This window comes from Saccostrea cucullata, unplaced genomic scaffold (genome assembly GCF_032062105.1).
Source record: "Saccostrea cucullata isolate Sc308-1 unplaced genomic scaffold, CSIRO_AGI_Scuc_v1 ctg105, whole genome shotgun sequence".
Classification (NCBI taxonomy): domain Eukaryota; kingdom Metazoa; phylum Mollusca; class Bivalvia; order Ostreida; family Ostreidae; genus Saccostrea; species Saccostrea cuccullata.
The window spans coordinates 870,706-885,000 of record NW_026919155.1 but is presented as its reverse complement, the minus strand read 5'-3'; the positions used below and the strand labels follow the sequence as shown (position 1 = coordinate 885,000).

General features: G+C 34.9%; 3 protein-coding genes across 3 annotated transcripts in view; 1 reads left to right on the top strand and 2 right to left on the bottom strand.

Moving 5' to 3' along the window:
• The window catches only part of LOC134280890 (lipoma-preferred partner homolog), an 86,797-nt gene that overhangs the window by 25,344 nt on the left and 47,158 nt on the right, over positions 1-14,295 (bottom strand). The gene's annotated exons all lie outside the window — the stretch shown is intronic.
• The window catches only part of LOC134280256 (polyamine-transporting ATPase 13A3-like), a 29,006-nt gene continuing 19,446 nt past the window's right edge, over positions 4,736-14,295 (bottom strand). Inside the window, exons 19-31 of the mRNA XM_062762664.1 lie at positions 13,190-13,346; positions 12,986-13,106; positions 11,740-11,864; positions 11,407-11,576; positions 9,911-10,024; positions 9,607-9,686; positions 9,278-9,340; positions 7,501-7,567; positions 7,144-7,216; positions 6,886-7,036; positions 6,277-6,422; positions 5,782-5,954; positions 4,736-5,539 (exon numbers count right to left, since the gene is read on the bottom strand). Coding sequence (XP_062618648.1) covers positions 5,087-5,539; positions 5,782-5,954; positions 6,277-6,422; positions 6,886-7,036; positions 7,144-7,216; positions 7,501-7,567; positions 9,278-9,340; positions 9,607-9,686; positions 9,911-10,024; positions 11,407-11,576; positions 11,740-11,864; positions 12,986-13,106; positions 13,190-13,346 — 1,893 coding nt within the window. The 3' untranslated portion in view covers positions 4,736-5,086. The remainder of the gene's footprint in view (positions 5,540-5,781; positions 5,955-6,276; positions 6,423-6,885; positions 7,037-7,143; positions 7,217-7,500; positions 7,568-9,277; positions 9,341-9,606; positions 9,687-9,910; positions 10,025-11,406; positions 11,577-11,739; positions 11,865-12,985; positions 13,107-13,189; positions 13,347-14,295) is intronic.
• LOC134280849 (ATP-dependent RNA helicase A-like) overlaps positions 8,812-14,295 on the top strand; it is a 309,572-nt gene continuing 304,088 nt past the window's right edge. The window contains exon 1 of the mRNA XM_062763303.1: positions 8,812-8,816. The gene's annotated coding sequence lies outside the window, so the exon portion shown is untranslated. The remainder of the gene's footprint in view (positions 8,817-14,295) is intronic.

Sequence of the window (14,295 nt, the reverse complement as noted above, 5' to 3'; positions counted from 1 at the left end):
TTTAATTTATTTACATTAAATCTAAAACACTTATTTATTATATACGCATATTATACACACTACTACATTATTTATCATGTTCATTGGCGTTGTCATAACACATATATCGGTCGAACACGTGCTTACTCGGTGTTTATGTACACCGTCAATTTGATTGGCTATTATATTTAAGGCATACTTGTTCTACAGGTATTCGAATGAACCATTTGACCGATTTTTCCTTTCTAAAGAAATGGGCGTGTCATTGTATGACAATCATCGTTCTAAAGATAGCTCAAAACGTTCCAGTCAAACGGAAAGTTTTACCACTTCATTGACTTCAATGCGTTGTAGTTGATTGACCAATGCTAGAAAGTGGAGAAATTCTCCCCGAAAGTGCGCAAAAAATATTGCGCCGTAAATGTGCATTACAGGACCTTGAGCGTTATGATAAAAAACAATACATGTATATGTAAAACCATAACGCTACAGATCTGCAGCTAGGGTGGGACCACAATGGGTGATCAAGTTTTACATAGTTAAACATAAGAAAAATTAAAATCTCGAGAACAGCGAATTTGGGATTGGATATTTATACATTTCAATACTAAACATTTTCTGCTTTTTCTTAGTGTCCTTTCTGACATATTTTATTTTATCAAATAAACTCTGCAATATAACTAGTCATATTGCAGAGTTTATTTGATAAAATTAATATGTCAGAAAGGACACTAGCCAATGTGCTCAGCTGAGTAATGTGGTCTCTGAGCCTCTTTTTCAAGGACCTTCTCTAACCAGTGCAAAATTTTTTTTAGACATTGAGAAAAATATATTTTATAAAGGTGTAAAAAGCTTCTTTAATAATTATTCTTCACTATATGGCATTTTCCCTCAGGAAAAATAATCAAACACAACACAGTATCTGTGAATAAAAATCATGTTGTTTACTTCCACAGAGAAAGTACATGTAAATAACATGTTCAAATAATTTATCTTGGCCTTTTAAAATGTTAGGAAAACTTTAATTGATTATAAATTTTTTAGTATACTGTGAATATCTCTTTTTTAGAATTAAGATCTAGAGCCGATCACTCTAACTGGAAAAATACCATATATAATCAACTCTTTAGTGTGCAGTGTAGAGGGTTCTATATATGTAGAGATGACTAGAGAAGGGTAAGGAGGTGGATAAGTGAGTAGTTGGGTTGTCCTATGATGGAAAGTGGAGAAATTCTGCCCCAACATTGTGCAGAAAATTTTTTGCTGTTATTTGCATAATGGGATCTGTAGTTTTATGATCAAAGATCTACTAATATTAAAAACAACATATTACTACAGTTCTGCAGCTGAGCAAAACCATGATGTTTACAAGGTAGCATCCAAGTTTTAGATTGTTTTTTTTTTTTAGCTCACCTGAGCTGAATGCTCTGTCGTCTGTCTACAAACTTTTCACATTTCCAACTTCTCCTCAAGAACCACTGGACCAATTTTAACCAAACTTAAAATCATCCTTGGGTGAAGGGGCGTTTAAATTGTCAAACTGAAGGGCTAAGTCCCCTTACAAGGAGAGATAATCAAGAAAAGACAAAAATAGGGTGGGGTCATTAAAAACTTTTCTTCTCAAGAACCACTGGGCCAGAAAAGTTGAAACTGATGTAAAAGCATCCTGGGGTAGTGTAGATTCTACATTGTTCAAATTATGACCCTCGGGGATAGGGCTGGGCCATAATAGGGAATCCAAGTTTTACCATAAAATATATGAACCACTGGGCCACAAAAACTGAAAATTATGTGGAAGCATCCTGGTGTAGTGTACATTCTACATTCTCAAAATTATGACCAACTGGGCATAGTGTGGAGCACAATAGGTATTCAAATGGGAAATCTTGTAAAGAATACCATGGCTAAAGTAACTCAGGTGAGTGATGTGGCAAATGGGCCTCTTGTTTAAACTCATGAGCCCAGGGGTAGGTTGATGTGGGACATGATAAACCAACAAAAAAAGAGGGCATACAAGGCGTGGACAATCCCCCGCTCTGAGACAATTTGTTTCTCAATTTTAAAAATTAACGGAAAAGTTACCTTTTTTGAAAATCATGTTCTCAGTAATATCATCTTCGAAACATTTTATTGTTATTTTACTGAACGACTTATCATTTGACAATCTCTTTTCAAAGTTGACAGTTAAGCATATTTAGCGGAAAATGGGTTTACTAGAGCCATAAAAAATGAATTTTGAACATGAATGCATGGGTCAAGTCTCCATTTTTCATGAACACTTAAATGATAGAAACGTAAATGTGAAATCTTCATTTGTCCAAAAAATGGAATCTGAACCCATTCTATGTGAAATCGATCTTTTCTGAAAAAATGTATGCATGCTTCAACAAACCCTCAACAAATCCGTTCATTTATATCACACTGACAGACATCGATCACGCTGGCTGCAGATCTGTAGCGTTATGGTTTTATATATTTGTCTTTGACCATATGGTCAAAGACAAATATGTAAAACAATAACGCTGCAGATCTGCAGCTACGATAACGCATATACTTCGTAGCGTAGTGGTTAACGTGGTCGGTCATGTGGTAAACCCTGCAATATGGAGAGAGTTCAAATCAAATGTGAAGCTTTTTTTTGTTTTCACATATCTTAAAAACATAAGTGAAAAAATAAATAATATCATATTAAAACAATGAAATACAGAATTAAATGTGTAAAAGATGATATACATGTAAACCATATAATTTCAAAATATGTATCGCTTTCATGAGAAATATCTTTTCTCAGAGCGGGGTATTGACTTTGCCTTGTACGCCTCCATTCTTTAAAAGAGGAATACATGTAGATATGAGGGGGATTAACAGCAGGTCCATAATTACCCAGGGGAGCATTGTGGCCCATGGGCCTCCTTTTTTTCAGTTTGTAGATTATGTCAGTTGATTAAAATAAACAAAAACAGCATAACTATTTTTATTTCATACACACGTTTAATATATTTTTTTTTCATTTATTTCATTTATACTTGGACCAGAGGAATATATATAAATAATATTTTATGTATCTGCTTAGACTTGAAAAACAAATGTCTGCAGGTAGGCTTTGTTTCTGACATCGGACAGATGTGACGAGTATCAAAAATATAGTTCTTAGCCAAGGACTGCAAAGTCAGATAAAATGAGGAAATTATTTTGAGTACAGTTATGAAAACATGTATTTAAAAGTTGGGTATACCACTAGATACCAAATTTTCAGTTTGGTTAAAATAAGATAGTACATAAATATTAAACAAGAGGCCAACAGCTATAGGCCTTGAGTCAACTTGAGTCATTAAGTTATACAAGCAATGTCCAACTTGGCTTCATCAGCAGAAAGTTACATTACATGGTTTTTTGACATGACTGCGAGTTCAAACAGTTTGTTTTTTCTAAATTTCAGAAATAAAGAAAACAAGCTCAAATAGAGAGTATGTGTTGCCCACATAAGGAATAAAGAGGAGCATGACCTGATCTAGAGAGGGATGGGGGTGGAACACTTTAAAGAGGAATGGGCTGGGCCATAGGAAGTTATGGTATAAAATTTTATTGCAAAAACTTCTTTAGATATCATTTTGAATGAAAGTTTTATATACAAATTAACATAATGTATGAATTTATGACCTTGACCTCAAAATAAGTAGAGATGTTCCTTTTGCCATAGAGAGTTTTAGTGAATTAAAACAGACAAAATTGATTTATTTCTTACCCTTTGACCTCAATATTAGTAGGATCTTCCTTAGGCCACAGGGAGTTGTTATGTACAATTTCATTGCAAAAGCTCAAAGGCTTCTCGAAGATATTTCATGGAATTTAGAGTGTTACAGAAACAGACAGACCGAAATCAAAATCCCCCATTTTCAGTTTTCATTTTGGTGACAAACATTTTCAAAGGTGTTAGAATTTCATAATTTATGATTGTCACAGGTCATCTCTACTTTTTGTGTCACAGTATCCCCTATTTTATATCTGACTATGCTTTGTTTATTTATAGCCACAAAAGTTAAAACTGAGGCCCTGATAACCAAAGTTTTGATTGCAAAACACCTCTCTCCAAATTGTAACAACTGAATTTTAATGGGTCTATGAAATGGTCACAGTGTGAAAGAAATGATCTGGATATCAAACAACAAACAAATGGTCAGGAAATCTCATATATCTTTAAAAGATAAGCATTTTGAAAGTGGATGAAATTAGATCCAATATTGTTCAAATGCTTATAAACATGATAAATGAAGCACCATGATGGAGATCGGATGACCAAAAATACATGTACAAGTGAAAGAATGCTTGATATAGTTATTAGATATTTTATTATTTAGCAAAATCACCCCCTCCCCAATAAAGGAAAAAATCATGGCTGCCATCCCAACCGGGGGGGGGGCCAGGCCCCCCCACTTACTTACACTACAGGAAATGTTAATTGAAAGCCCCCCCAACACTGAACTAACAAAATGACAGACCCTTATCATAATATCTGTCCAACCAGAATGTAAATATAGGAGGTGCACAGTGGCACTATGCAAGAAAAATTCTGTGCAAGTCTCATTTAATTTTATTCATTAATTGGTATAAGAGGAGTTACAGATAAGAGACCTCCCCTGTTATAGAAAGAATGTCAGTAATCATATTTTGAAAAAGGGTTGCCATTTTTTCTGCTTAATTGAAAACTAAAATAGGTGGGTAATTGCAGGTATTGCACTATATAATAAAGAATCTGTGAAAGTCTGATTAAATTTTATTAACTTTTAAAAGAGGAGTTTGGAATAAGAGATGGGTACCCCTAATTGTTATGAAAGAGCAGACATCTGCATCTCTATATACCCCCTGCTAATCAAGTGTTGTATAAGAAAGAGGAAGAGAAGGTACAAATCTACTGATATAATAAATATAATGAAATAAGTATGACTGTTTGATCACTCATGATATTCTACGCTTTAATCAGTATGTGATGGATGGTCATAAACTAAGCACCACACTACACTCTATTGTCAGTGTGCTGTTGTCAATAGTCACATACTGAAATTTCATCACATTGCACTAGGATTTTATGTGAGATGGGTGGTAATGGTTATAATCCCACTGTACTGGACACTTCTTCTTCCTCGATGTCCAGTGCTGGATTATCCACACCTTGAGGAGGAGGGTCTTGCTTAATTAACTGTGATTCATCATCAATGTCCACATGGTAACCATCACTGACATTGGAGGTCTCCCTTTGGAGCACGGCGTCACTGTGAGAGGGGTCTAACTCCACTGATCTCAACGATCGAATACTCTGTGTCTCGCTCGCCGAGTCTAGTAAGCTGCTCAGCAGACTGCTCTGGTCAAAGTCTCGAGCCTGCTGACTGTCCAGTCGCTCAAAGGCCTGAGCCAGTGTCTCTGCAGAGGATATATTGGGCCAGGACTTGTCCCTGCTGATTTCCTCTTCCAAGATTTCATACTGATACTTGGAGGTGGAGAAAATGTCCTCAATCCAGCACTGCAAACGCTCTTGCACAAAATAGCTTTCAATGATGAATGTCTGCAACAAGAACTCATACATTCAAGTGATTATTTTTAACATAAATGCAAACAAGATGTTTTTTAAAGGATTAAAATAAGTAAAGTCAAACCAAATTTTAACTGCAGATGTTCCAATTTTAATACATGTAATACTATGTACAGAAAATACGAATTTTACCATATACATTAATTTAGATTCTGGAAATGAATCTGCTGAACTTAAACAAGTTGGTCCTATTGGTAGAAAACATATATAATTACCTCAACAAGATAATCTAAGAAGAAGTTGATGGCTGCAATTCCTAGGTAGATACATCTGTAGGGAATTGAAGGAGCTGGCTTCAGTTCAAAGAATTCCGCTACCTCATCAGTAGGATAGATAGTCAGCCATAATGACATTCCAATACAAATGGCCAAATTAGCCATAAAAAAATCTGAAAAATAAATCAGTATCTTACGTTATCTTTACAGCTAGTATATTATTTAAAAATGATTTTGAATTATTGTTATACAAAACATGTACTGTAGATCACTTTAATTTTGCAACACCTTATTTTTACCCGATAGACATGTACTCTTTATTTTAATGGGACAAAATTTTCACTTATTTTGGTTACTGCTCTATATTATCTTTAGGAATACTAATGTTCAAAAGAATGATATTTTTACAAGCACATTGTCTCATGTAATTCATCTGCAACAAATTATAGTTCTTGCAAATAAATGCAAATAAATTATGATTTAATTCCTACTTACAGTTTGAGAATATGGTTTTTCGATAAGGTTTTCCTTTAGAGAACACTACTGCCAGAGTGATGTACTGATACATGGACACAACAAAAACAGCCATGTTCTCATAGCTGGTGTAGTCATCATCCTCATTTTTATGGTATTTAACAAACCTGTCATCAAATACATGTATAACAAATGCATTTAGAGTTTTCCTTAAGAAATGGCTATACATACTTGCCAATGAAAATGCAACTTTGAAATAAAAAAAAAAAAAAAATATCAAAATTTAATTGTTGTAGGGTCCATAAAGATTTGTCTTAAACCTTAACTCAAAGCCTGTCATTATTAATCTCTAACACTTTATTTTGAAATAAAAATAAAACATGGCTTATTGGAAGAGATAAATACATCATGTACAAAAAAGAACAACAAACCTAAAACAGACTACATAATAATTGTTGGACTAAATACCAGTATTATTTTGTCCCAAGGAAAGAATTTTCTTTGCTTTTAATATAAATTTTATTAATATGAAAATTATACTACACTGGAAAAGAAAGAAGAAATTCTAAATACATTGTATTTAATGTATCAATAGATTTTCAAGATCACATTGTACACATATGAACATACCATGGCTGCTCCATTACATGAAAATAGCAGAAGACCTGAGCAGCTGTTTGGACCACCATGTGGAGGATAATGGATAAAACAGGGGAGACACTAAACAGACTGACCAGGGGTGGATCCTTAGACAGCTGGTCATAGGCATTAGTGTATCCAACTGGAAGATTACAAGGTAAACAGAATCAGGATACAAGTACTAATTCATATGTGTGTTTGGTATATTAGCGTGCTTTACTGTAGAATTACTGCTATATAATAACTTACATGTAACACTGAGGGATGTTAGCAGGAATAAATCTATATAAAGGAACTCAAAGTCCGTTAGGTTGGCAAATATTTTCAAAAAAGATTTTAATGAAATCATGAATTAATTGATTCATATGATTCTCATGTCAGAGTAGGGTTTTCAAAAATAGGGCAGCAAGAGAATTTTATAACTGCTTCAATGATTGGAATTCACATCTTTGAACTGCAAAACTAGCAATCGATTGGAAACAAATAAATCTCAAATGATAAATTCACCCCCTTAATTGCTCAAAATTATAGAAAACCCTGTAATATAATAATGATATCAATTAAAACATACATAAAATGATACATGGTCATGGACAGCAAACTCACCCAATAGAGAATTAACACTGAGACAAACTGAGTCAAACTGTAGCAGGCCATATACTTAAAGATGTAAATACCATGTCACCAATGCCCCTCTGCCCTGTCTAAAAGAAAACATCAGCAATAAATTATTTTCAAAGAACTTAAATCATAAACAATTCATTACCTATTAGGCTGATCCATATTAATCATTATTTAGGACATCATTGGTTGGTTTTCTTGGTCACTTATCTGATATTTGGGGGAAACAATCAATATTAAGCTGTTTAGACATGATCATTATCTAAGAAAGTGTTTGGTTTGTTTTCTTGGTGTTGGTATATACAGTGGAGCCTCATTTATATACATACTTTGGTTCCCAAGCAAATTGTCCAAGTGAAGCGTCCGGATATCTGAATTCTATTGATTTCTCTTCCATGTATACTGTATTTGTATTGTAATTCTTATATATATAAAGAAAGATAAATACTATCGTATAGAAATAATAGTTTATTATTTTAAAATGGTAATTTTCTCAACAAGTCAATGACAAACTGCCTATATATATCTTGCAATGAAGAACGTGGAAGATCTACTTTTCCCAAGTGCGTTTGGCAGATTTTTTTCTTAAAATAATATACGGAAATGTTCACTCAATAAAAAGTTTGCCGGCGGTCTAAGAAATGGTTGTAGCTGGAGAGCAGAATGACAAACATTGGATATAACGCTGCTTATATGGGCAGATTTTTAATTACCCAGCTTATTTTTACTTTCTTCTTCTTATAAATTGAGCCAAGCGAATTCTCTCATTTGCAGCTTTGATTACACCCAAGCGAGCTGTCAGTATCGAGTCTAATTTTAATTTGAATATTACTCATGTGCGCTAAATCTGACATATTAAAAATTTACGCAGTAATCTTCCCAAGCGAAATCATTGATTGTCTAAAATTATTCAAATTTGATTGAATGTTTTAGGTTTTTTTCGATGATAACTGCCACCAATCTACAGATGAAAATTACACAATGTGCACATGTGTAGACAACGAGATTATGAAACTATGTCGTCCCGTCTATAAATAGAACAATCTCTGTACAAAAATTATAAATATCTCGCAGGTAACAAATAACTGAATAGAAAATTGTTTTCTGTTACCAACACAGTTAATTGTTTATTTTCATTTGTGTATCGATCTCGCGTATATGACCATATCCACTTAGCATGCTTCATCTGTGCACTAATCATCGGAAGTCATTCATAACAGGTCACAGGTGATCGTCTTGTAAAAACAATCAATCCGGCCAGTGTTTTGATAACAATTATCACTTTCAGTTCAGGCGTGAATGTTGACAAGAGTGGAAGTACAAATTAAAATTTTTAAGTCCAAGGATAAATGAAAAATTATAACGTAAAAATACATTTTGTAGTAAATATTCATGTGATATATCGGAACCAAATTTCATTTCATGATGTCAAAATTACGTTAAGAAAATGTTCCCGAGAAAAATCGTCCGGAAGGTGAAGCGTCCGGATATCTGGCGTCCGGATATCTGAAGGTCCACTGTATTAATATTAGGTTCATAGGATATGTTCTTTATTTAGGATAGTGTTTGGATGTTTTTCTTCATCTTACCTGATGAGTGTGGGGGCTCATTCAATATTAGATTATTTAGGAATGATCTTTAATTAGGACAGTGTTTGGTTGGTTTTCTTGAGTTACCATTATGAGCGATTGGTACACATTCAATATTGGGTTGTTTGGATGTGAAGGGAGATGTGATGCCTCTGCCTCAGAGAGCGAGATACCAGCATGAGCTGTCTTGGGCTCCACAGTCATTAACCCCATCCCCACACATACCCACAAAGTATCTGTCCATAGAAAACAGAGAGAGAAAAGTCATTAGCCCATCTATACACGTACCCATAAAGTACCTGTTCACGGAGAAAAAAAAAAGAGAGAGAGATTCATTATCTCCAATCCCCATAAAGTACCTGTCCATAGAGGTCATGAGATTAAAGGCATAGAAGCAATAACTTATTTGATGAAAAGTGCAATGTCAAGTTTTTTCCTCATTCTTAACAAATGCCTCATTTATTTGTCATCTAAAATCTATGATTAAAAAAAAAATATCTACCCCAGTTCCTGTAGAACTTCAATCAGCTGAGATTTCTTTTCGGGCGACATTCTGGCAAACACTGTGCCTCTGGTGCAGATCTAATAAAGATATGTTCTACTGAGTGCCGCATTCAACATGTACATGGTCAGATTTATTTAGATTTATTTCATCGAAAATAGCTAGAACACAGTCATCAAAATTAACATCCCAGACCTGTACATTATCCCCAGAGAACTTTTTTGTACAGAAATATGTACTGTAAAATTTGGTTACATAGAAGTAATTTGGACCTGAGAATTTTTTAAACCAATGTATGACTTACTTTTTGCAGAAGTAATGGAAAGTGATTTCTGACAATAGCCCATGATTTTCCATCCATAGCAAAGTGAAAGTGAGGATCAGTGAAATCTCCATTAGGCATGGTCAATCTTGTCTCCTGTTAGTAAAAACAAGAGGCCCATGGGCCACATCGCTCACCTGAGCACTGTGGCTAGGAAAAAGTAGAAATTGGTTTATTATTGAAAAGTTTAAATCCAAAAGTAGTCCCATGACCAATCATGGTTTCAGCATTCTTGTTGAGAAGATGATTTATAAAGAATTTTCCTATGTCTATGTAAAACTTTGGTCAGATTGTGGCCCCGCCCCTACCCCCCGGGGCCTTGATTAGAACAAACTTGAATCTACACTATCAGAGGAAGCTTTCATAAAACTATGACCAATCATAGCTTTGCTGTTCTTGAGAAGAAGATTTTTAAAGATTTTTCCTACATATTTCTGTTAAACTTTGGTCAAACATTGTGGCCCCGCCCTACAGTCGGGGTCATGATTTGAACAAACTTGAATCTACACTACCTGATGATGCTTCCATATAAATATGATCAATTAATGTCTTTGCTATTCCTTGAGAAGATTTTTAAAGAATTTTCCTTATTTCTATGTTAATTTGGTCGGCCATTTTGGCCCCGTATGCAACCCCCGGGGGTCATGATTTGAACAAAAATGTTGAATCTACACTACCTGAGGATGTTTCCCCTATAGTTTCATTTTCCTGGCACAGTGGTTCTTTAGAAGATTTTTAAAACATACCATTAAATTTTCATTAATTCCCAATTATCTCCTCTTGAATAAGGGCATGGCCCTTCATTTGAACAAACTTGAATCCCCTTCACCCAAGGATACTTTGTGGCAAATTTGGTTGAAATTGGCCCATCTATAGGTTCTTGAGAAGAAGTCGAAAATGTGAAAAGTTTTTAGAACAGACAGATGTACACAGCTAGACAGACGGACGACGGACAAAATGTGATCAGAAAAGCTCACTTGAGCCTTCGGCTCAGGTGAGCTAAAAATACTAAATTCATATATACACATTTATTACAAACAGTGCATTACCCTATATTTCAGGAGTACACATACAGAATTACTGGTATCACACTATACATTCTGACATGTAAAACATCTTTGATTACTTCAAGTATATAAAGTATGCACCCAAAAAGTACACCACCAAAATGAGTGCCAAAATTGAAAACTTGGAAATACATATATTAAGGACATGTATATAATGTACATTAAATTGGTTCTACAACTTGTTATTCAAGTACAATGATCAGGGCCACAGATTTGCACTCATTTTCTTAACCAAACTTTATATTGTACTTTACTAAAGAGAGCTCTGCAGATTGTCTTAAAATAAAATTGGATATATGGAAAACATGGAATGTTTTTTTAAGGACATTTAAAAAATAACTTCCAGGACTTGGCTATACATGTACATTGTACTGTACAGGTAACTTTAACTCGAGTAAAAGTGATACTCACGGTAGACTTCCCCTGACTGTGGTCCTCAGGATCTTCGGTGTACATGTACTCCAGCCAGGGGTCATTTTTACCGGGCATCCCTGGAAACGCTTGGACTAAAATGATTTTCTGATGTTCACTGACCATTCCACATTCTCGGGCCACACTTAAGGCTGTCAACATGTTGTCACCTGAGAGAGACAAAAATATATTATTTGATTCTTGTTAAATATACTAGCAGTATGAATATTGCTTGTAGAATTCTTGTAAAAAAAAAAACAGAAAAAAAACAGGTTATTACAATGCCTTTTAATATTAAACAGCAGTTTTAGGAGAATTCTATGTGCTTTGTACCTGTGACCATGACAGTCCTGATGTCAGCATCTAAGAGTTTGTGTATGATAGGGGTGGTTTCTGGCTTCAGTCGATTCTCCAGCACCAGGAATCCCAGGAAAGTCAGATTTCTTTCCACTTGCTCTCTGAGATTTTAGAATCAATGAAAGAAAAAGTGAGCTAGCTCACATACCCCACGCTCCCCCCAAACTTGACAGTGAAACACATAATGAAAGGCACAGTGCACTTTAAATACATAGTATAGATCAAAAAGGGCAATAATTGCAAAAAATCTTCACATCAAAATGTCTTATATATGAGGACATTTAAATGTGGAATGAAGCTTCTAGATAAATAATGGAATCAAAATTTCTTGGCATTATACAAATCCAAACATTAATTTGAAGTAATTGGGGAGGGGGGGGGGGGGAGGGGGGGGGTTAAGAAATTTTCTTGAATAATGGGCAAAACTCTTTTGGATAAAAGAAATTATGTACAACTGTTTAAAGGGAGTGGTGCTGACAAACTGTTCATCTCTATATTCAAAATATGGCCAAAAAGTCTAAGTTGGAAAGTGTGGAAATTCCCGGAAAAATAAAGGAATCAGAATTTCCTAGTAATATGCACATCTACATATTGTGTCCTAAATATCTGCAAAGTTTGATGAAATTCTGTGCAGTGGTTTATGAGGAGTTGCGCTGACAAACTGTTCATCTCTATATTCAAGGTATGGCCAAATGCCTAAGTTAAAAAGTGCGGAAATTCCTGGAAGAAATAATGGAATCGGAATTTCCTGGTAATATGCACATCTACACATTGTGTCCTAAATACCTGCAAAGTTTGACGAAATTCTGTGCAGCGGTTTATGAGGAGTTGCGCTGACAAACTGTTCATCTCTATATTCAAGGTATGGCCAAATGCCTAAGTTAAAAAGTGCGGAAATTCCCGGAAAAAATAATGGAATCGGAATTTCCTGGTAATATGCACATCTACACATTGTGTCCTAAATACCTGCAAAGTTTGACGAAATTCTGTGCAGCGGTTTATGAGGAGTTGCGCTGACAAAAAAAAGAGGACTGACTGACTGACTGACTGACTGACGGACTGACTGACGGACGGGTCAAAAACATTATACCTCCCGCAACTAGTTGCGTGGGGTATAATTAAGACTAATTAACCAAGTAAATTCATTGTAGTGTCAGGTATACTTGTCAAATAAGGATTTTTACTCTGGTAACATTTTGTTGACATCTTTTGGAATACATACCTCTGAATTCTCTGTAACTTTGCATACTTTAATTTTGTTGGAAGGGATCTGTATGCAAGGGCAAGAACTCTGTAACCATGTTTCGTGTAATTGATTAAGAACTTGTGAAAATTGCTTGGCACTGAAAATAAAATTGTGATGTGAATTTAATATTCTTCCCAATTCTGATTGTTCAAATTGAATTCAATAAGTATTAAATTTTACCTGTTTCGGGTTTAGACAGGGAAGCAATCATTTCTGGGGCCCCTTTTGTGTAGAGTTCAAAGTTCGGGGCTCCTAATTTCCGTGTTATGACAGACATTCTCTGTAGACTGGAGGCAAAAGTAAACTGCCTCATGATGGCTATCTCCTCATATTTTGGCTACAAAAATGAAATTTCAAAGTTATATTTTAAAGGCATCCTTTTTTAGAGGAGGTCAATAAACTAAATTACTTCCAGAAGTTCATTTTGCATGTTATTGAATGGGCTTTGAGGACTAATTAATCCAGATGAATGAACATTTGTGCTTAGCCTGCAGTTATTCCTGAACTGAAATATTCCCCTGAACCTTCATTAAGATGTCAGACAGGCATTCTTTTTAGCCTGAACATGGCCCTGTTTGTTCTAAACACATCATACATTGAAATGTTAATTCATCAAACAGTCCTTGGATTGACATAACTACTAATATCCTGTTTAACCTAGCTTGCCTTATACTGTGTGCTGAAGAGCATACTGTCATCTACAGATTAAGCTTCCTTTGGTCTGACTACTGTGATAAAAAAATCTGCAAGAACTTGCAGCTATCCATTTATTAGGGAGCTCATTTTATTCCCTTGAATTAACATCATTTTTTCAACTGTGCACAATATATGTTTCATGTAATTGATTAAGAACTTGTGAACATTGCTTGGCACTGAAAATAAAATTGTGATGTGAATTAAAGGTTAACATTAAGGTTCATTGACCCCCAGATAAGAGAGGTAACTCTTACCAAGACTAAATCAGAACTTACCTTGACCGGTTCAATAAAGAGTTTCTTGTTGTTCATGGAGTTAACTCCCTTTGATCTGATTATGCTGGAGAGGATCAATAATATCTTACCTAAAGCAATCTTTGTTGTTCCTTGAGTTATCTCCCTTTGGACTGACTATGATAGGATAAATGTTGAGGATTGTACCTTGAAATATTTATCAAAGAGCTCAGTATCGTCCCTGAAATTATCTCCCTTTGGTCTCACTACAGTAGTATCAGATATAACCTTGAACTGTTCATCAAAGAGCTCCTTGTTGACCTTGACCCCCTTTGGTCAGACTATGGTGGGGACAAT